A 23,585-nucleotide genomic window follows, 5' to 3' on the forward strand; every position below is an offset into this window, starting at 1 on the left:
AAGAGCTAATACACAGAATAATATAACAAGGCAGGAGACAAGAGGGGCAAGAGAGGGAAGCACAAAATAGTGGGGACAGAGACAATAGGATATCTGTGGAAGGGAGAGGTATCGGGCGGGCTACACGGGGTAAACAAGATGCAACTACCAGGGGCGGATTAACGTTCGGGCATGCAGGGCTCATGCCTGGGACCCAGATCTCAATGAGGGCCCTGGGAAAAATACATTTGCTGTGATAAAAATGTCTATACCAGATCCACCAGTGTAATATTATGTTTCCAGTTAGGAGTTACCGTTCGGGGTGTTTCAGGGCTGGTTTCGGCTTTCCTGTTCATGGGGTTCTCTGCGCTCGAGCGCTGCATGACCATCGAGTCTTGTTGGAGGTGTGAAAGCAGACAATACTTGATAATACTATGATTATACAACAAGAATGACCGCATTGTGTTCACAAACTGAAACAATATCCAGTGACAGGCCAATCAGGAAACGGGCATTTGAAGCGCAATGAAAAGAGGAACTCAACACCTCCCATCCATGTGAACTTCTGTCACGGTTATATCAGAACGAGCCGAATCGTCACACGGTCACGGATTGGTTAACCCCAACATGGGGCCGTTCAAAAATTACGTAACGCTATGTTTTTATTAATTTACGTAAATTAATAAACGAAACAATCGCAAGTCTGTTGGCAAAAAAAAACATTATATAAACTCATGTTCCAATATGCAAATGACTTGCAATGCAAGCGGTCATATGGCACTTTCCGTTAGAATTAATAGGCAGTTATGAGTTCTCAAAAGTTCTGCCGGCCTTGTCTATCTCTTGTCATCGTTTACCAATTTTCTAAATACACTGAAGTGTTCCTGCTGAAATCATCATGTGGTCAGGTCATTGCTTCAGTATTTTTATGCCAGATCGTCTGTTGCCATGGTCCCCCTCAACAACTGGTTATCGATAACGGACCGCAATTTTCTTCAAAAGGCCTTGGCAGCTGTTTGTGCTGAGTGGAATGTTGCCCTTCCGGTTCTGAGTTTGGAGCGACGGCAGGGTTTCTTTCAGGGCCTTTCAGGGCTCTCCGCTGATGATCTCAAAGTTAAGTTTCCAGTTGTTCTTTGTCCCGTTTTAACTGTTTATTTTCTCACCTACATGTTACTGTGTGTTCCAAGTTCGGTTTTGTTTCAAAAACCATGCTATTTTGTGAGTTTTCGTCGACCTTGTCTTACCAGGTTCCATGAGGCCACCCTATCCTTCCCCTCTTGGTGTACAATCGTTTTTATTTGTATTCTCTCCATATTACCTTCAATTCCTATTTTCCCAATGTCCTCCATCCCTCTTAACTAAACACTCTGTTTCTTGTATTAAATCCAAAACAAAAAAACAAAAAAACAAAAAAACAAAAAAACAAAAAAACAAAAAAAACAAAAAAACAAAACAAAACAAAACAAAAAACTACCTTTCTCCTTGCTCACCCATGAGTCCCAATCCTTCTTCTGCCTCTTCTTCTTCTTCTTCCTCCTCCTTCTGCCGGCGCGCCATCGTTATTCTACGTGAGCTGACTCACTCTCGCCATTACCTTCACAATTTCTTCCTACAACTTTCCATTCCCAAATCTTACCTGTTCTTCAAAAAACATGAAAAATTAATAATTTTCCTGGACTCCTTTGATTGAAACACCTCCTGTAACCACGTGTCTCTCTCCACCCTCTTCCTGATACATTTCATCGACCCAGCAGCTTCACTCTGCGTTTACCGTTCCAAATTCACCGTACACCTCCACAATTTTATTTCAACCTTCCCTTTTCTGAATATTACACAATCCTTATTTAAAATAAATAAATAAATAGATTCACTTTTGACGATACACCTCCCAAAGCCACGTGCTTTTGCCGTAACCATATGATCTGTTTCCACCCCCTGCGTTTACCGATTCAAATTCACCATTCACCTCACAATTTTTTTCTACAACCTTTCCATGACCTAATCTGATGAAAACTCTCTCAAACTATAATAATAATAATAATATAATAATAATAATAATAAAAACGATCTCTTATAATGCTTCATCTTCCTCTTTCACGCGTGTGGTACTCTTCACTGTATCATAATGCCAAACTCTTCTTCTATTTCAACAGACTGCTCTCAATTCGACCTTTCCTTCATACTTTGCCTAAAAAATCCAACTGTTACAGCGTTTCTTCTCTCCATTCTCTGGATTTGCCTTTATTGCATCCCTCAAGAAAGGTGTTTAATCGCATCTCTGACCTAAAAATTAAAAAACCCCAGTTTGCTATGAATGTTTTATTTCCATCAACCATTATTTTTTTCCAACTTCAGTGCCAACTCACCCCTCTCACTCAAAGCAACCATCACACTCTTCTCCCTCCAACTTCCCCTTCACCTTTCTCAAAAACTCCCCGCTCACCTTTCTCCCTCAACTCTCCCCACTCACCCTTCTCCAACCATTCACCCCCCCTCACTCACCCTTCTCAAAGTTCCCTCCCCACCCCAACATCCACAAATCTGCCTCCTTCCCATGCCCTCTCACCTCCATCTCATCACTCCACCTCCTCAAATCCTCAACTGCCTTCTGCCCCCTCTCTTGCCCACCCCCGCCCACTCCCCCAGCACCACAGAGCCTTTTCTCCTCCTCATCCGCCCCTCTCCCCGAGCTATTCTGCAATCCCCCACACTCTTTCAACAACTCTCCTTACCTCCCCCACCCTCCTGTCTTGTCTTACCCTCTCCCTCCCCTCCCATTCCCTGCACCCAAAGCCTCCTCACCCTCCCTCTTCATTAAGAGTGTGGACCTCAAAAATCAGGGGCCTTTGCTCAAACCTTACAGATCTTTCCATACAGGTTACCACTGACAAACGAGACTTAATTTGCCTAACAAACTTTCCTCCCCCAAGACGTGTCCGACTGCCAAATGTCTCTCCCTGGTTACTCCCTCCTCCAGTTTGACAGACCTGAGCCTCGTCCTGGTGGAGGAGTTGCTCTCTTCATCAAAAACTCTATTCCTCAATCTCCATGCACTGCCCTCACTCCCCAGACTCCCAGGAATACCTCGGACTACGGCTTCCCCTCCACTGCCACCTCATGTTTACATGTGTACTGTACTGTCCACCAAAAAGTGATGACTCCATCTACACCTCACTATCTGAAAACATGGACCAACTTCTATCTTCTCATCCAAACTCTCTCTTCCTCTTATGTGGCGACTTCAATTGTCATTATGCCAGTTGGATCGGTGTTGATACCTCTCTCACCTGTCAGGGCACTTCATCAAAAGACTTCTGCAAACTCATTGGGACTGACTCAATCTGTCAGTATCCCTACCTGGATCTCAACCAATGTTACTCTATCTCTCCTGGATCTGATTTTGACAAATATCCCTGAAAATATCAACTGTTCTTCCTCCACACCAATTGGTTCTTCTGACCACGTGCTTGTCAAAGTGGACATCTCTCTGGCTGTTATCAGAGAACCACTTCAGCACTATCGAGTCTGGCCTTTCATTCAAGCTGACTGGCAGGGTCTCCAAGCAGCCATCAAACTTTGAGACTGGTCTCCCATTGCTACTTTCTCCAACAAATCATCCTGGGAATTCTTTCAAAGAAAGTTGCTCTCCCTCATTCATAGATTTATCCCCTCTCCTCTTCAGTTGTCCTACCCTTTCTCCCGCCCATGGTTTACTGAAGCTTGTGGCGAGACAGTTATCCTGACACAACTTGCCTTTATCTTATGGAAAGCAAACCCAACTGAGGGTAATCTCAGTTCCTTCTATAAAGCTCAGAACAAGTGTGTATCTACCCTCAGGAGAGCCAGAAAACAACATCTTTCTCAGCTCAAGTCTGAACTCTCAAACCTCTCTCCCTCCTCCAAATGCTGGTGGCATCTAATCAAATATGTTTCTGGGGTATCTTCCCCCTCCATCCCCTTCCTTACCTCAAATGGCCGCAATGCTGATACTGCACGTGAAAAAGCTGAATGCCTAAACTCGGTGTTTCCATCGAAATCTTGTGTCCAAATCCCATCGCTTTCTGTACCCACCTTACCTAGTCGCACCCAACTGTCCCTGGACTCTTTGTCCTTTTCTCCTTACAAGGAGGAGAGCTTGCTTTCAAAGCTTGACTCAGATTCTGCAACCGGCCCAGACGGCATCAGCCCACGTGTCCTAATAACCTGCTCCTCTGCTCTTGCTCACCCTCTCAATGTTCTATTCACCCTCTCATTTGCTCAAGGTCATCTGTCATCTGCTTGGAAATCAGCAAACATTACTGCCCTGCACAAAAAAGGTGCAAAAACAGATCCCTGCAACTACAGACCAATCAGCCTTCTACTAATCATCAGCAAGGTTATGGAATCCATCATCTCTTCAGACATTAAATCCTTCCTTTTCTCCAATGGCCTGATTTCCGATTATCAATTTTGGTTTCAGACCAGGTCACTCTACCTTGGATATGCTGCTTCTGCTCTCCCAACAATGGATGGAGGTCCTCAATGCCGGACATGAAATCAGAGCCATATCGCGGGCTTTTGACATGGTCTGGCACCCTGCCCTGCTTACCAAACTTTCGTCCATTGGTATCCAAGGCCATCTCCACTCATGGCTCGCAGACTTCCTCTCCTGTCAAAGTCAACGTCTGGCCCCAAATGGAGTTCTTTCATCCCCCCTTCCTGTCCAGGCTGGAGTTCCTCAAGGCAGCGTTCTGGGCCCTGTTCTTTTTCTGGTTTTCATCAATGATCTCTCTGACTCTCGGGAAAATCCTCTATATCTCTTTGCTGATGATTCCAACCTCTGTCTTACCATCCGTCATCCTTCAGACCAGCAAGCAGCAGCTTCTTAGCTCACTGGAGATATGGGTAAAATCATAAACTGGTCCAACACGTGGAACATGTCTTTCAATCCGGACAAATCTCACACTCTCACTTTGTTTCTCCGAAAGGACCGTTTGGACCCCCCCCCCCCATCCACTTTCTCAACAACCCTCTGGAAGAAGTCCTTTCTTTCAAGATTCTGGGTCCCACTATCTGCCATGATCTTTCCTGGGAAAGCCACATTTCCAACCTGGCCTCCAAAGCCAGTCGCCGACTGGGAATCCTCCGTCGTGCAACGTCCTTCTCAGCTCAAGTTTTGAACAACCTCCTTCCTCCGGTCTCTCCCCCCCCCCTGCTGTGTCTGAAATTTGTCCACACTATATTTCAGCAGGGCCCTCAAGGTCTGCCCACAGCCCCTTTCTGGTAAAACTACCAAAATCACGAATCACTGCTCACCTTCACTCTTTCATTCCTCTTTTTCCCCATCTTTGAAATCAACTCCCTCACTCTGTTCAATCCCATTCTTCCCTCCAGGCCTTCAAAACAGCTGTTCACCACCACCTCTTATCGTCAATCCAAATCTTCGATCTTTTCGACCCCCGTTGATCACCCCAAACCCACCTCCTTCAAATTCCCTGCTTTCCTTCCTGAAAGTCCATGTAATGTCCATCTTGTATACCCCACGTTCCCTGCCCCATCCCTCTCCCTTCCACAGATCTCCTAATGTCTCTGTTCCCCACTGTTTTGGCCTTCCCACTCCCTCCCCTCTTGTCTCATGCCACCCTTGCTGTGCGTTGCGGGTTAGCTCTCACACGAGCCTCGACAAAGTATACAAAAAAAACAAAAAAAACAAAAAACAAACAGACGTTTATTTCACCAGATCACTAACAATGTAATTGGGTCGAGCATGTCAATGGAAGTTTGAAAGGTATAATGCAAGCATGCATTTGCACGGATCACAGGTCATGGGAGCTTCATGTTACCGAATTTGCATATGCACTGAATTCTGTTTGTCATGACACCACTAAGATTGCACCTGTGCAGCTTATATTTGGTTTTAATCTGAACGAAGAAAGTACAAGTTGACTGTATGCTGCTGTACAGATTCAGGCAGACAAGGCACACGCAGCCCTGAAGAGGTTGCACGACACACAGCATAGGCCACCCTGTGCAGCCAGCAGTGATCATGTGATGTTGAAGAACTTTTTCCCAATTTGATGCAACTAAAAATTTTATGGGAAAGCAAGCACCACGATTGGTAAGACCTCTTGAAATTGTCGAGATGACCACACCCATCAATTGTACGCTCCATGATCTAAATATGAGTACTATTCGGCGTGCCCATGTGGATCAGCTAAATTCTTGTGATTGCATAATTCGAACAAGTAAACAACTCTATTCCATGTCTCATTCCGTGTTTGCAGTTATTCTGTTTTTTTTGAGTGTGGGAGAGTGTGGAGTTGTAACGTGAGACTTCCGGGAGTGACGTCATGCTTGGACGGAAGGCCAAGTGGTCGGGGGATAGGCTTTGGGATTGTATCGGTGGAAGTCGGTTGGTAATCCAAACCTTGCATAAGTGGTGACAGAACTTGATTGAGACTCGTTATTTGCTCAGCAGGCACCTCTGTAGGTGCTGAAACCCCCATAAAAAGAGGTGCTTCAGGTCAGAGCTGTGCTGCTAGAGAATGCGGCAATCGAACCGCTGTACAGATCGCAACGCAAAGCACTCCAAAAGCTGAAAGAATCGTCACCGTGTTCCGATAACCCGGCTTGTAATGGGACTCCAAACTCTGACTCTCTCAATCCAAAGCCAGATGCCATCTCGACATCCTCCGTGATACAAAGTCCTCCCTTGGCACACTAGAACTATGACCTATCTATACAGCCTTCATCTGCAGATTCATGAAGTACTACTCTCCTCTCCAGCCTGGCTCCACTGCCTCACAACTTGCTCACTTTGACGCCATGGAAACCAAGTTTTTCAAGATCATTTGAATTTTGCGCTGAGGCTGAGTCAGTGGTCTCTGTCTTCTACCATCTTGCACCCTCTGCTCTTTCTGTGCTTTGTTCCACCCCAGGTTTCTGCTGGGCACTCATGGTCCATCATCAACCCCTTCTGGTAAAGCTACCAAAACCTCCGATCATAGCTCATGTCCACGAATTGGTTCCTCTACTTTCCTGCCTGTGGAACAAACTTGCACATTCTCTTCTATCTCTTTCTTCCCTCCAGGTCTTTAAGACAGCTGTTCCCCACAATCTCAGGTCATTTCCAATCCAATAGCATGTTCCTTTTTACTCTCGCGAACCCCCACACCCACCTCACCCCAAGCCCGTCTCCTTCCAAATTTTCAGTTTTTCCCTCTTGTGAATTTCCTTCTGTATCTATGTTGTCCTTTTCTGCCCCCCCCCCATTCCTCCCCACACTCATTGCTTCTCTGTCACCCTCTATTTTGACCTTCAACTCTGCTGTTGGTGTTTCCTCCCCTCTCTACTGTTCTGTTTGTCCTGATGCGTTCGCTCTTCCACAGAGCCTCAACTCCACTATGCACACACAAATAAAATAAAAACCATGCTGTACTATTAGAAAGGTTTCTTCACCAGCCCCAGCACCCAAAGTAGCCTGTATAAAATGCAAACAATGGATTTTATCAAATAAAGGTTGGTGAGAGTGTATGCCACACACGTGACATTTCAGCGATAGAAATAATGAATAGTTCCAAGTGGGACAGACGCTTGTTTCCCGATGGACGGTGGTCTTAGTTGAGGTACATTTGGTGATGAGGTTGATTTTCAGTCTGATTCAATGTAAAACTAGAGGGAGAGCACTTGGTAGAGTGCAAAACCTCCGCCGCCAATACTGCTGGGTCACTTAAGTGAACCTGATATCCTATTCATTGTAGGTCAAAACGGATCAGACTCTACTGAACAACGATTGAATAAACTAAACTAGATCGACGCGCATGTAGGAATGCCCAAAAAATAAAATCGAAATTTTTTTGAAAAAAAAAGGTGCAAAATTTCTGTTTTTTTTTTCTCTAACAATTTTTTTTTGGGGGGGGGTTGGAAATCACTTAAACATGTAGAAATGCAAAAAAATTCAAATATTTTTCAAATAAAATCGAAATTTTTTTGAAACAAAATTGCAAAATTTTGTTTTTTTTCTCCAACAATTTTTTTTTTGGGTTGGAAATCACTTAAAACATGTAGAAATGCAAAAACAAAAATTCAAATATTTTTTCAAAATGGCCGACTTAGCGGCCATATTGGACTTTGGACCAAGTCCAAAATCTAATGGCATGATCCTTGGACCATACCTAATCCCCCCCCCCCCACCAAGTTTCGTCGAAATCCGTCCAGGAGTTTTTCCGTAATACTGTTCACAAACAAACAAACAAACAAACAAACAGACAGGGGTGAAAACAGTAACCTCCGTCCATCTTCGATGGCGGAGGTTAATTAGGGGCCGATGGGGACTGAAAGACCTGATAACATGACTGGATTCATGCAGTGAAAAATATGGAGGATGAGCTGGTCCTGAATTGATGAAAAACGTTCCGTTAATTTTTGTTCATGCAAAAGACCCTTAAACCCTTTTAAACCCTAATGGGGTGTAAAGGGTTTAATGGTATAAAATCGTCTAAAGGGTCTAAGATGTCTAAAAAGTCAAAGAGGTCTCATGGCTGGAAGGGTCAAAAAGGTCGAAAGGGGACTAAATGGTTTACAGTTATAAGTGGTCTAAAAAGGTTTAAAGCATCTATCGGGGTTCAAAGGGTTTTAAGGGGACATCACAAAAATAGTTAGGGTCTAAAAGGTCTCAACACTAAAGGGTCTGTGGGGTCTAAAGGTCCAAAGGTACCTTTCAATAGTAGGTGGGGTCTAAAGATGTAAAGGGTCTGTAGGGTCTTAAGGAGTCTAAAGGGGATAAAGTGTCGAAAGGGTTGTAAAAGCCCTAAGCGGGTAAAAGGACTGAGTCCTCTCTGCCCCCTCCCAACCTCCCACCCCAGCTCTCTGTCCTCCCCTGCCCCCTTTCTTTCAAGCAAGAGGGCCTTAATGACATTAATAGGTTAAAATTTAATTGAGAGATTAAATTAAATCAAGAGGTTAAATTAAGAGGTTTAAATTAAATTAACGACAAAACCTTGTTTTTATTGAATTCACAATCTCGTATGATGATGGAATCTCACGATATGTGATGGACATACAAACATGGATTACATTTTGAGTTAATTAGCTAATTATTTCATCATCACGATGGAAATTTTTTTTTAAAGGGCTCCATTGTTTTTTGCGCATCTTCATCGTGAATCATTATGCCAAGTTTCAAAATCATCATGCCATTGAGTGTAGGAAAAATACGAAAATGATAATATGGACCCACTGCCGGAAGAAAGGAAGGAAGGACTGACTGACTGAAGGACAAAGTTATGTTATGTCTTTAACAGCTCATCTCAACTTCATCGTAGATGAGCTCGACACTTGTCAACTCGATTTTAGTTGACAAAATCAATTGTTCATCTGGTCAGGCAAAGGTAAAACTACCTATTCATTTTATTAATCAAAGCTGTGATAAATATTTCCAAATTACATTATAGCACTGTCTGCCAAGCAATGTTGAACATACTTACACATCATGTCAATCCAAAATTGCAAAGTATCACATGTGGTTTCCTTTGGAGAAGCTGGAAGGGGATAAAAACAAAAATGAGGAAGGAGAACAGAAGGGTATTCAATTTAATCATCATCATCATCATCATCATCCATCACCCATCATCCATCATCCATCATCATCGCTATAATTCACAGCCCGGTGTTTGTGTGTTTATTTGTTTGTTTGTGGGTTTGTTTGTCACGTTCTCCTCATAAAGTCTGGGCTAACTACAAACAGATTTGCTGCATAGGACCAGCTTGACCACAATTAATGAGTCAGGGTGTTTTTATCTTTGCCGGTGGTCTTGGGGGGGGGGGGGTGAGGAGGGGGGCGTAAATTCGCAATGTCAATGTGCATCATGTAGCTCCCCCTCCAGGAGGTTGTAGCAACTTATATTACACAACTTAATTTGCCACCCCCACCCCTCCCCAAGGGTGTGTTCCACCTTCGGAAAAATCAGTGTTAAGTTGTATATTCGTGTTAAGATAGCTAATCATGGCGTTTTTCCCAAGGCCGCTTCAAAAATAAAAGTAACTGGAAAGGCACTCGGTGGAGCACATACCTCCGCCATGCAATGCCTGATCCACGAGAACATATCAGGCCCATTACATTTTTGAAATATCATGTTATACAGTACTGGATCGTTTTTGGCCCAATCTCTCAATGGTGAAGAATGACTTCAAAAATTAAATAATTCTCCGATCTAGATCTGGATTCGGATCTTCACCAAAATCAAACCTATTAATCCTTGTCACACACTAAACCTGTTTCATGTATCATCCGAATCCGTCCACAACTTTTTGAGATATCGTGCTACATATTTGTTTAGCCCCATCTCTCAACGGTGAAGAATCACTTTAAAAATTCTAGTAGCCGGATCCAGATCCAGATATTCACCAAAATATAACCAATCTGTCCTTGTTACACACCAAACCTGTCCACAAAATTTCATCTGGATCCGTCCACAACTTTTTGAGATATCCTGCACACAGACAAACAAACAAGAAGAAGATGTCGTGCAGAACACGACACTTGCAAAAACCAGAAAATAAATTTGACCTCAATAATAATTGGTGGTTGAATTCAATAACCAAATATGCAACTCCTCTTCAAATTTCAAGTGAATCGAATGAAAATTGACAATTTTAGAAATTTGGCCTATTACATCGACCTTTTGGTCGATGTTAACCTCAAAAATAATTATCTTGTTGAAATTAGTGACCGGAAATATAAACCCTGTTCAAATTTAAAGTCAATCGGATGAAGATTGACAATTTTAGAAATTTGGCCTATTACATCGACCTTTTGGTCGATGCTAACCTCAAAAATAATTATCTTGTTGAAATTGATGACCGGAAATATAAACCCTGTTCAAATTTAAAGTCAATCGGATGAAGATTGAGTATTTTAGAAATCCACCTTAGTTGTTGACCTTGGGCCTATGTTGACCTTTTGACCTCAAAAACAATGGGCTTCTTCCTTAAAACAAACTCTACCATGTGTTGAAGTTTCGTGAAGATCGGTTTAAAATTGTGACCTGAAGGCGACAAACAGACAAACAGAGACAGAATAACAAAATGGACTGACCAATATACGTACTTGAAAAATCATCGATTTTGCAAGTATCAAATAGACAGAAAGAGGTTAAAACATAACCTCCATCACCATCGGTGGCGGAGGTAATAAGAACATCAATGGTAATCAACAGTAATAAATGGCTGTGTGTGTGTGTGTGTGTGTGTGTGTGTGTGTGTGTGTGTGTGTGTGTGTGTGTGTGTGTGTGTGTGTGTGTGTGTGTGTGTGTGTGTGTGTGTGTGTGCGCGCGTGTGTGTGTGTTTCCTCCACAACCCCAAAACTATAAAAACCCTGCAGCCTCAAACTTTGTGTGCATACTAAGAAAACTCCAAGGAAGTGCAAGAGTGAAAATTGGTTGTTTGGGTTAATTAAAACCCCCCTTTTGAAGATAATCAACGGCCTTATTTCATTATAAGCTTCATCAGGCAATCCTCGGCCTCCTCGCTGTCTGGGATCTTAAGGCGTTTCCAGGGTAACCTCGCCGGGATCTGAAGCCGCCATGTTTTTTGGCCCGCTCAACCATTCCTTCACTTGGAATATGCCACAACAATCCCATTATGATAAAGTATTTTTTTTCACTTTCCTCATGCATATCGAATGCCTGTTCCTCATAACTATGAATCATTGTGTACAACGCTTTTGTAAGTGCTATAGTTTTCAAATTATGAGCTTGGAGTGATTTCATGCATTATATGATACGATTGTTCCATGATCTACTTTCACGGACGATTTAAATTATCTCATCGAAATAATATTATTTCGATTTTGAGGATCGGATATTGTCCGGACTAAACAAGTGTTAAATCTGTTGTGAAATCTGATAATTTAAACAAATAACGAGTCTTATAACTAAGCCGATATACCTAGTTACTTTCAGCAAGCAAGGATCTCCCTCCTTCTCCATACAAACACAAGAACATGAGAAATTTCCAAACCATTAAACTTATCTTTTTCTGCACTTTGGAGAATTATATTGAGTGAACAAAAAAATTTCGTCACATGCCAAAATTAACTAGTTTCATTGAGCTATATGATTTAATGCACTCACTGATAGACCTCACGCCTTGTTCCCGAGAGGGACTGCCTATCCATAGCGTCTGCCAGATCCGTGTCCATATTTTCGGAGGTTTTGCGAGGTGCTCTACGGAGAATCAAAGCAAACCTGGTAAAAAAAAAACGGACGTTTTAAAAAAATGTTATAATGTTTGTGTGGACCTCGAACCGCTGTACCATGTGACACGTGCACAGACGAGCAGGCAGATGGTGGATGATCTTCAATGTTTATTTCACGGGTGATTGAACTTTCTGATATTTCCAGAGTTGTTCTGCAATCAGCAGCAATTCTTTTGTGGATTGCCATTATTTGAACAAATTCATTTTATTTCATTAACTGCTGCGTGTGCGGTGAAGACCGGCTTTAAAGTTAAAGGTATCCTTCATGATATGCCGTTACAGGCTGGCCAACTGTTCCTTATCAACCATTGAATTGGAGTGCTTGCAGGAGTGCTTAAGCCATGTGCCGAGCGCAAAGAAACAAAGATTTACCTTTAAACAGAGTTCTTTGAGAGAGGAATTCAAGTGGGAAATTAACAAAATTCAATTCCAAAATATATCAAGGCACAGAACACAAAATATCGATTTATGCTTTCAGCCTTCATCATTAACCAAGTACGTGTTTACTCAAATTAACCAAGAAAATTTACCAGGTGAACCCTGGACAAAGTGCTGCTCCATCACGTGATCTTGCAGAAATCTATAGCTAAATTTCCAAGTACACGTGAACACAAGTTTACCAGGTGAACCCATGGCATAGTTCTTTTACATCACGTGATGTTATAGAAAACTCTGGCTTCATTTACCAAGTACGTGTTTACACAAATTAACCAGGTGAACCCATGATATAGTGCTTTTACATCACGTGTTGTTATAGAAAACTTTGGCTTCGTTTACCAAGTACGTGTTTACACAAATTAACCAGGTGAACCCATGATGTAGTGCTTTTACATCATGTGATCTTATAAAAATCTATAGCTTTGTTTACCAAGTACGTGTTTACACAAATTAACCAGGTGAACCCATGATATCGTGCTTTTACATCATGTGATCTTATAGAAATCTATAGCTTTGTTTACCAAGTACGTGTTTACACAAATTAACCAGGTGAACTCATGATATAGTGCTTTTACATCACGTGATCTTGCAGAAATCTATAGCTTCGTTTACCAAGTATGTGTTACTCTCAAAAGCCATTGTTGAATGCTGGTCCATTTATCATGGGGTAATCGAAAGTAAACATGCTACAATGTTGACATAACAATGGAATGAAATGAAAATATGACTAAAGTGGATGTTTACCTGTAATTGTCACCATGAACAGAGTGATGACAATCATCACGTAATAAAATGGTTTTTCCATTTTTCACCGTGTCACGATCTGTATTTTTTTTCTGTTAAAAGAAAAACAAAGTGAATATATATGTACTTTTTACACATTTCATTTCATTTTGGTGATTAATGAACCAGTGCAATACATTACCACAATGGGTATTGGTGAAAAATACTTCTTCAGGATTCACAATCCCAGAGAGATCATCACAGTTACGTGGAAAATACTCTTTACAGACAGGTCCAACGCATGCACTCGATTCGAGCCACGTTTGTGGTAATGATGTGCGGCGAGCTAGCTCTCTATTTATGCAGAAATCGTTTGATCGCGTGACAGCAAACCTGTTTGATTTGTTATGTGATCTCGTTCAACAGCAAACAAGGATAACTACATTTTATAACATTTCTAGGTTCTCATACACAGGACAGATGGCACCATCTACTTACCATGCACTGATAATATAGTGGGCCATTTCCAATTTCAAAAGCTGAAATAGACCGAGTAACATGCCTACATACCTGGGTCATGGTGCCTCCACCTTGCTATATTACAGTTTGTCCATAAAGTCCTTGTGCAACTTTGAACTTTTCTAACATTTAATGTACACATGATAGAAACGAACTATAAATGGTGCATGAAAGTGAAATCATATCGTGTTTACTCGATACAGTTATATCATTATAGGCTTCAATTTCATCGCCATCTTTTGTAATAATGTCGTTCAATCCGATTTTCCAACTTGGTGAAAAGATTCTCCAGTTGCTCTGGGTAATTTCATGAATTGTATCTGTGATCATCGCCTGAAGTTCATACAAACAATGTGGTTTTGATGAGTAAATAAGTTTTGCATAGCCTCATAAAATGTAATCCAATGGACACAGGTCAGGCGAACGGGATGGCCAAGCAATTGGTTCACGTCTACCGACGCACTTGTCTGGGAAAACATCATTTAAGAACCATCACACCATCGAAGGACAGTGGCAGGGAGCCTGGTCTTGCTGGAACAAGGGGATATGTGAAATATTTCATCATCGTAGTTCATTAACAAAGAAATTCTTCAACATTGCAAAGTCACGTTCACCACTGACTCTTACTTCTTCCAAAAAAAGAAAGGACCAATGAAGCGTGACTCCCAAAGAGAACACCAGACATTGATTTTTTTTTTTGGTGAGTCTTGATTATTGCTAGACTTCCTGAGTTTTTTCTGTCTTCCAAATGCGGTAATTGTGTTGGTTGACTTTACGTTGATGCGCAAGGTGGCTAATAAAGCATTCATTCTTAAACTCATTAAATAATGCAGGTTTGTTGTACAGTAGTTACAGAAATTAATGAGTCACTAGCATAACCCGCGCTCTGCGTGACATGTTGGGGTGGGTGTGTTTGAGAAAGGAACTGATGCAGAGTATCAGTAGTAATTTTACTTTAATGCAGTAAGTGAAATACGATTTCACTGTTTCAGAACCATTTTATTTACTTTTTTTTGTACCATGCACCTCATATGGTCTTTGAGATAATGTAAGCCAAATTCACGTTACTCGAGCGCAGAACAAAGTCGAAGATAGCGCGACATGAAACCACAACTCGGAAACAATATATAAGATTTCATATGTATGCCCTCCATCATACAGACATGCCTGGTATTGGCTTAATGGTTAGGGTGGTGGGTTGGGATCCTTGGATCCTGAGTACAAATCCCCTCCGGCTGTTGAATTAATACCAGGTGGGGTTGACTCTGCCTGTCATCCTTCCGAGTTTGGCAAAATGAGTGCCAGCATGCTGGTATACTGTGTCCAGGATTGTGCCCAATAGCCAAGGATACTATTTAAGCAGCACCAATGTTCTACACAGAGTATGGTCCCAATGGATGGATGGATCATACAGATACAATGATTAATTACTGTAAGTACTGTACTGCACAACAAAACCTGTATATTAAAAGACTTTAAGAAAGAATGATTTATTGGGGGTTGTTAAAGCGACTTCCAGGACACCCTGTGGAAAAGTAGAAGTTGTCTCATCAGAAAAGGTCAATTTGTCCAGAAACCCAGGGGAATTGTGGATTGAACAACAGCAATAACATGAACATTCAGAAAACCTTATGAATTATGCTTTCATGCGCAATTTATAGTTTGTTTATATCATGTGTGCAGTTAGAAAAGTTCAAAAGTTCAAAGTTGCACAACGTCTTTAGGAACACCCTGTTTAGCAATAATCAATTGGTCATGAAACACCAAATATTTTGGTCAAACCTGATAGTATTTTGTCATCATTGACAATTTCCCACTTTCGTCTAAGGCTCCAAGTTATTTATCAGAAAAGAATGGACAATGCACCTCCCTCCCTCTCCCAACCCAAGTCAACTCAATCACAAGCAGTTGACATTTGGGTTTTAGTTGGGTTGGGGGAGACGATCATAGAAAGCAACCTTACTTACAGGCAATTCTCCGGAAATTATTTATACACAGTGGGTCTCCACCCAACTACTCTCATTTATTTAGTCTGTACAGCCTCAAATTTTCATAACAGGTTTCCTCAAAATAAATGTCATCATTTTGAAATGTCCTTTATTATTGCATGAACCTTGACAGCCTATGTTAGCCTATGACAATGAACCTATGTTAAATTTTAAAATTAGGGGCAATACCCCTGGGCACTCACCTGGTAGAATCATGACACCGAGGAGAAAGTCAATGTGGAAAAGAATCAGCAAATCTACCAATGAAGCAATGATATAGCAAAAATCTATTTTGGGGGGCAACTCACCTCCCCCACCCTGTAAACATCCTTAAACGAAGATGTTTAAATAGCATTGAATAAACTTTGGAATATCACGGGTGATGAAGGTTGTGGTCAACTTTCATCGGAATTGTGTGCGTAGTTTCTGAGAAGAAAGCAAATACATATTTTGGGGGGCAACCCCCCTGTAGACTCCCTATGGACCGAGTTTTGTTTTTGTTTTTTAATGACGTGAATTAACTTTGGTACATACCAGGTGATGAAGGTTGTGATCATGTTTAATCAAAATCGTGTGTGTAGTTTCACAGAAGAAGTTGCAAGTGTTTGTGGGCAGCTGAATGGACAATGCACCATCCCATAAGCTCCCCAGAACGACGTTCCAGGTGGGCTAAAAACAATCGTACTGACCTTTTGTATGTGCGGTTTACAATATTATATGTATACACAATACATATCTATTTCTTCTTCTTCTTTCGGCTGCTCCCGTTCAGGGTCGCCACAGCGGATCATCTGTATGATCCGCATAGTGATTTGGCACATGTTTTACGCCGGATGCCCTTCCTGACGCAACCCTGGTCGCCTCTTACAACACAGGGATATGGTACACCTATTTTAACCGGGGTATACACCGGCCCAGTATACTGGTACTCATTTCGCCGACCTTGGAAGGATGACAGGCTGAGTCAACCCCCTGGTGTATTAATTCAGTGGCCCAAGATACATATCTATCTATACGAATAAATGTCAATGTGTGTGTGTCAGTGTGTCTCCTCCATAACTCCAAAACCATGAAACCTAGCGGCCTCAAACGTTGCATACATATCAAGTAAACTCCAAGGAAGTGCATGACTGAAAATTGGGTGTTTGGGTTAATTAAAACACCTCTTTTGAACATAATTAACAGCCTTATTTAATTATATCCTTTATCAGGCGCTTCCTCAGCTACCTCGCTCTTTAGGGTCTGAGGGTGTTTCCTGGGTAACCTTGCTGGGGTTTGAAACCACTATGTTTTTTGGCCTGCTCAACCATGCCTGACTTGGAACAGGCCACAACGATTTCTTGACGATCAAGTTTTTTTTTCACATTCCCTCATTCATATTATCGAATGCCTGTTCATCATAGCTACAAATCTCTGGGTGCATTGCAATGCTCATAAATGCCTGGAGACGGCAGCATTCGTGGCTTCATTTCATTGTCACACATGCCATAACCACGAGAATCTCTTAAAATAAGCAGAATTGCAAAACTTAAGCTCCAGATTCAAAGTTACAAACAGTTCCAACTCCTAAAAAAAAGTGTTAATTTGTTCAATTCGGATGTATTTGACATTTCAGGCATCTGCAGGAGGTGTATGTTTAATATGACGGTTCAATGATTGCTAATCGCGTGCAAGCAAGCCTTTTATTGTCAACCGTTTCGTTGGAATGCTTCAGCCACTTTGCAAGCATGCTACAATATTCGCACTGTCACTGAATACTGTATGTCGATCAAATTGAACAAAGTTCAGTGGTCACTTGCATGCGTTTTTAGCCACGAGTTGTTCTGCGGTGCAACAGGCGATGGCTTGCTAGCTGAAAATGTGAAATTTGATTTTCCATGACGTTTCCTCTTTTTGTACGATCTTCCAGGATACGACCCGACCCATCACTTCGGCACAGATAAATACAAATAAAAATTAAACGTTTCGTTTTTAAGTTTCATTAACTGTTTTGTTTCGTGAAGCCGCTTGGCGTGCGTTCACGTTTCAATGGTGACACCGCGGTTCTATGCTGGAGGCAGGATGGCAAAATAAATTGTTTGATCACAATGAGTAAAAAATGTTTTCAGCTATGAAATATTGAATCGCCATGTAATGGCAGAAAAGGCGAGACGTGCGCATGCTTCCTTCATGTAGCCTGAATTTGAATCCTGACCAGGCTATAATCTGTCTCACACACACACACACACACACACACACACACACACACACACACACACACACACACACACACACACACACACACACACACACACACACACACACACACGCATTTAAAGGCCATTTTCCCCGCTAAAGCAGGGGTTAGCCTTGCGGGCCCCATGACAATTGTGATCTTTACCCCCCTTCTCCACTTTATGCATCTCCCCTTCTTAATCCCCTTGCCCACATTTCTTCTTCCACCACCTTTAGCCAAGTTTTTCTTGGTCTTCCCCGTCCTCTACTTCCGACTACACTCATTTCCAACACTCCTCTCACCCAGTCACTTTCATCCTTCCTCAACACATGACCCAACCATCTCAACCTGTTTCTCTTCACAACCTCCATCACAGACTCTATTCCCATCATCTTCCGCAAGTCATCATTTGTCTTCCTCTCTCTCAACGATACTCCACACATCCACCGAACCATTCGCATTTCCACCCTTTGTTGCTGCTCCATGTTCAGTACCCATGTCTCACTCCCTTAAATCATCGTACTCCTCACACATGTAGCATACACCTTTCCCTTCAGCTTCAACGACACTCCCCTCTTCGTCAGCACGCCACTCAGTTCCCGAAACTTCTTCCATGCACATCTCACTCCAGCAACCCTCGAAGAGTCTGATCCACCTTCTCCATTCAGCATGTCTCCGAGATAGGAAAATGTTTTCACACCTTCCAGCTTCACACCATCTCCAAGATCCAACTCAACAATTCCTTCATCTGCAGCTCCCTCTATGCACACTTTACACTTGGATGTAGCTGCCACACTGGTTAATGACCCTCTCACCCCACTACATTTTCGATGAACCCATTCAGCACACATTGTACACTGAATGGAGTTCACTCCGACACCCTTCCTGCACACAGCACACGGCCACTTCCCAGTCCTTTCCACCTCACCACATGCTTTACCACTTGCCATCACCTTCGTCTTTCTGATATTCACCTTCAAACCTTTTGCCTCCATACATTCCTTCCACTTGATCATCTTCTCCTTCAGTCCATCCATACTCTCTGCGATCAACACCAGATCATCTGCATACAGCAGCTCCCACGGTAAACCCTCCTTTACCCTCCGAGCCAGCACCTCCATCACAACTACAAATAGAAGTGGACTTCGTACCAACCCCTGGTGCACTTCTACCCTCACCTCAAACTCACCACTGTTCCCATCCTTCGTCCTTACAGCTGTGTGCTCTCTCTCGTACATGGCCATCACCACTCTGATCAACCGTTCCTCCACTCCTAACTTCCTCATTGCCCATGTCATAACTTCACGTGGGACCCTATCAAATGCTTTCTCCAGATCAACAAACCCCAAAAAACAACTTCTTCCTCTTCTCCATGTACTTCTCCTGCAACTGCCTTACAATAAAAATTGCATCTGTCGTTCCTCTTCCTGGCATAAATCCAAACTGCATTTCATCAATCTTTACCTTCTTCCTTATCCTCTTCTCCAACACCCTTTCCAATACCTTCATTCCATGCTCCAATAACTCTATTGCTCGATAGGAGCCACAGTCCAGAGGATCACCTTTCCCCTTGTAAAGAGGGACGAGGGTCCTCAGTTCCCAATCCACTGGAATGCGGCCTTCTTTCACCACCAGATTACAGATCTTTGTCATTCTCTTCACACCCCAACTTCCCGCTGCCTTCAACATATCTCCCACAACTCCCGTCGGCCCCCTGCTTTTCTACTCTTCATTGCTCTTGTAGCTTCCTCAACTTCCTTCTCAGTTTTCTTCTCTGCTGGTCCTAAAACCGGGTTACTCTGTCAACTGGATGAGGGTTGCAACAATTCCAGATGCTCACCTGGGATGTTCCCGGTGAGGTGCGGTGGAGCTATTAGTGTCTGTTGTGTGTTCGAGCATCGTGCGGCGCCGAGGATAATCCGACGCTGTGCGGTGCTCCTCGACATAGAGTGGCGAATTGCAGTGATGCAGAGGTACGGGGGGGGGAGTGCACGAGTATTTTCCCCATGTGTGGGAAGCGTTTGTGGTCAAAGTGATGAGATTTGTTGAGCGAGGTGGAGGGGAAGGTGAGGTGCCGGTTGGGAATTGGCGCAAATTCTTGTGTGCAGGTTGTTTAGTGTGCAGTCGGAATGGGAATGATCCAAGTCATGGGAGGCATCGTGGTGTACTTTTAAGCAATTGTCTATTGAATGGCATGTGTGCTTGCATGCTTGTGATGTACTGTGGCTCAAAGGAAAGGGTTGGAATAGGGGTCCAGAGTATGAATAAGATATATTTATTAGACTTAACCACGAGCCCCAGGCAATGCACTTCGTCCCGTTAACTCACTAGATATGAGGGGAGGATTAATTACACGAAGACTAATGAAATAACTGCCTGGGGATCACTGTATGTTGGGTGCCATTGCCTTAGAGGCATGCGGTTTTACAGAACTGCAACAATATACAAACAACACATGCGCGCACGCTCTCACTCACTCACACACACACACACACACACACACACACACACACACACACACACACACACACACACACACACACACACACACACACACACACACACACACACACACACACTGATTTGACTGATTTCCCAACTGCCCCGATCATCAGCTGGGCACCATTTTGCATCAAGGTTTCGATCCTTTCATTCAGGAACCTCTCTAAACGGTGGATCCACAATCTCGATCGCAGGTCCACATCAACGGACCTGCAATCAAAGTTGTGTCCAGACAGTCAGTCAACACAGCAATGCAATAACCTTATACAAATTTATTTAATTATTACTTTTATTTCAAGTATTACAACATATGAAGAATCATACATCACTATATATAATAATATATTACGCGATAAACACTTCACCTTGTACACATGTCAATGACACAGCACCTTCATCTAACCATAGACTCAAACTGTCATTAACAACCGATTTTAACATGCTGCACTGCGTATCCCAGCACGCACCAATACATTATATTCATGCTCATTTTTAATTAATTTTATAAATAATATTTATATATTGTATTTTTATCTAAATACCTCCATTATTTAATACCATCTGTAAATATATATATATATATATATATATATATATATATATACCGTATATATGTTGGTGCGGGCCAGGGGTTGGGTGAGACAACCACGGGGGGGGGGGGGGGAGCGATCTCGGCTCCCACCAGACTCCCCAGAATTGTAGGCCATCTCACACGGATAATTCCGTGATGCGGCGGGTCGCTAACCGACCGTGAACGCCAATAACTCAACCGCGTGACCTTGGGTCCTCCCGTTTATGGGTTAATCGGGTTACCTAATTAATCAAGTGATTAAATTACCGGGGAACATGCCCTCGTTACGTCTTGTCCGAACCGGATCACTCTACCGGATCGGATCACTTTACCGGATCGGATGCAGCTGAGCGACACCACTAAGGACGTACTGGCAAAAAGGAACAGATCGTTGGGAATAAAGTCCCGGCTAAGCTCGGATTTGGACCATGTTGGTTCAATGAAAGAAACCACAAAAACGAGCAGGAAACATTTCTAATAATAATTTCTTAACAATGGGCGAGGAAAGGTATGTGGCACGATCAAGATTTATTGGGGTGTGTTGTGCAGAGATAGGGGAGAGAGAGGTGTAGTGCAGCAAATAACAAGCAACTTATAAAAGCGGACACAGAGCAGACTTAACGCGAAAATAATAATAATAATGATAACAATAACGATCTTTTGCAGTCCTACTTAAGCAGACAAGCAGACAAGGCCACACACATACACGCACACACATAGACACAGAAAACCGATGAAGAGGGAGTATTGAAACAAGAAGGGAAAGGAGTTGAGGCTACGATCTCAGTACCTTTGTACTTGATTGCATGAACGTGCCACCAATACGTTTCAGGTGGGGGGGGGGGGTTCCGTGGTGCGGTACCTGACAGCTGGCGTGTCATCTCTCTGGCTTCAGCAGCGCATGTGGAGACCGTGTTCGTGAAGGAGAGGCTTGAGTGGAGAAGGAGCAGAGTTCAGATTCCATAGATGGAGTGGGAGGCGGGACGAGGTATGCGGGTGGGGTCAATGTCGTGTGGGCGGAGTCCAGGCAGCAGGAGGCGGGTCACGGAGATGTTGACGAGGGCGGGGAAAGAAAGAGAGGTGGAGGGACCGCTCCGACCTTTATAGGACTTGCAGTGCGGGGCAGGGGGCCACTCTGAAGCGAAGCATAATCACCTGAAATTGGGTGCTCCGATTTGCCCTGACCCCTCACACGGCCCGTTAACTTTGGCCGGAAACCGCACCACTCCGTTTCCAGCAAGGTCATCTCAGACAGCAAAAATATTCCGCTCCGACCCCACGACATGACACGAATCGTCCACACTGAAATTGGCGCATGAATCGTCCCGGAAAAACCCCCAGGCCGTGCCCTGGCGACTGGCCAGGGGTCCCGCATGCTCGCTCGGGCGTCCAAACAGCGCCGATCAACGCACCCACTCCGTGCGCGCCAACATGGCCTGCACTGTACAACATTCCCCTGCTCGATCGCAGCTTCGCGGCTGTAGAGACGAGAAGACGTTCACCATCCGTGGGGAATTCGCTGCTGCCCGCAAGGGCTGAAGGTACCATGTTATGGATAAATCCATGCATGTTTCACGCAGTACACGCGGATCTGCCATGGCCCACGTGGTCAGTGCTCGCGTTCACCCGATTCTGCTAGGGTGTGTGCAGGGAAAACACCGATATGTGTCAGATATTGAAGAAATACGATAGAAAGTCACGAGCGGTGCATTCGTGCCCTGCTTTGTACAATAACAAAGTCGCGAGCGGCGTACGTGTCTACCTTCGGGCACATTCCATACAGTGCGCGTGGTTCGGCCATTACGCACATGGCCAGCGCTCACGTCTGCATGACTCTGCTCGTGTGTGCGTGGGGTGAACACCAATATGTACAGTATCAGATATTGGGTTAAAAAGGAACGCGCCGATTTTACTTCGCACACTCGCATCCCGCCCAACGTGGCGTGGAGTCACCTTTATCGGCCTCCGTATGCGTTACGTGCAGCGTGGGCATCGTGCTGGCTGTTTCCTGTGTTGTGAAAAATACCATTCGTGCATCCTCTGAAGAGATATTCATTCGTATGCCTTTTTATTGCAACCGGCAATCTTCCCCAGATCATCGGACGCTGGAGCCGATGATCCCGAACTGCCAAGTGCACTGTATGACTCGCTGCACAAATTGGGTTGAGGGCTCGCTTGGTAACGTGGGATCTGCGCTGTTAATGCTCGCGCGTCATCGTTTCCTCGCAGTGGCGCCGCACGTGTTGGCCTCCGTGAGGGCCCACCTCACAGTGAAGGCGCACGTGGCTCAGATTTACCTCAGGAATAATCAGAAAAGAAGAGTAGGGACGAAATGAAGAAAAAAAAATGATGTAAGCAAACCTAGCTATGAGATCATCGCAACGCACGCCCGTTGTCCCACTTGACAAAAGGGAA

The 23,585-nt window shown here is 43.5% G+C and overlaps 1 protein-coding gene across 1 annotated transcript in view; it reads right to left on the minus strand.

Annotated features, from left to right (window-relative positions):
* LOC147014934 (polycystin family receptor for egg jelly-like) overlaps window positions 1–13,690 on the minus strand; it is a 211,620-nt gene extending 197,930 nt beyond the window's left edge. The window contains exons 1-3 of the mRNA XM_085853433.1: window positions 13,578–13,690; window positions 13,397–13,488; window positions 9,444–9,497 (exon numbers count right to left, since the gene is read on the minus strand). Of these exons, the coding sequence (XP_085709559.1) occupies window positions 9,444–9,497; window positions 13,397–13,457 (115 nt within the window). The 5' untranslated portion in view covers window positions 13,458–13,488; window positions 13,578–13,690. The remainder of the gene's footprint in view (window positions 1–9,443; window positions 9,498–13,396; window positions 13,489–13,577) is intronic.
* Between the last annotated feature and the right edge of the window lie 9,895 nt (window positions 13,691–23,585).

The sequence above is a fragment of the Eptatretus burgeri genome, chromosome 13, assembly GCF_056783735.1.
Source record: "Eptatretus burgeri isolate ZD-2024b chromosome 13, Ebu_testis_v1, whole genome shotgun sequence".
In the NCBI taxonomy this organism is placed as follows: domain Eukaryota; kingdom Metazoa; phylum Chordata; class Myxini; order Myxiniformes; family Myxinidae; genus Eptatretus; species Eptatretus burgeri.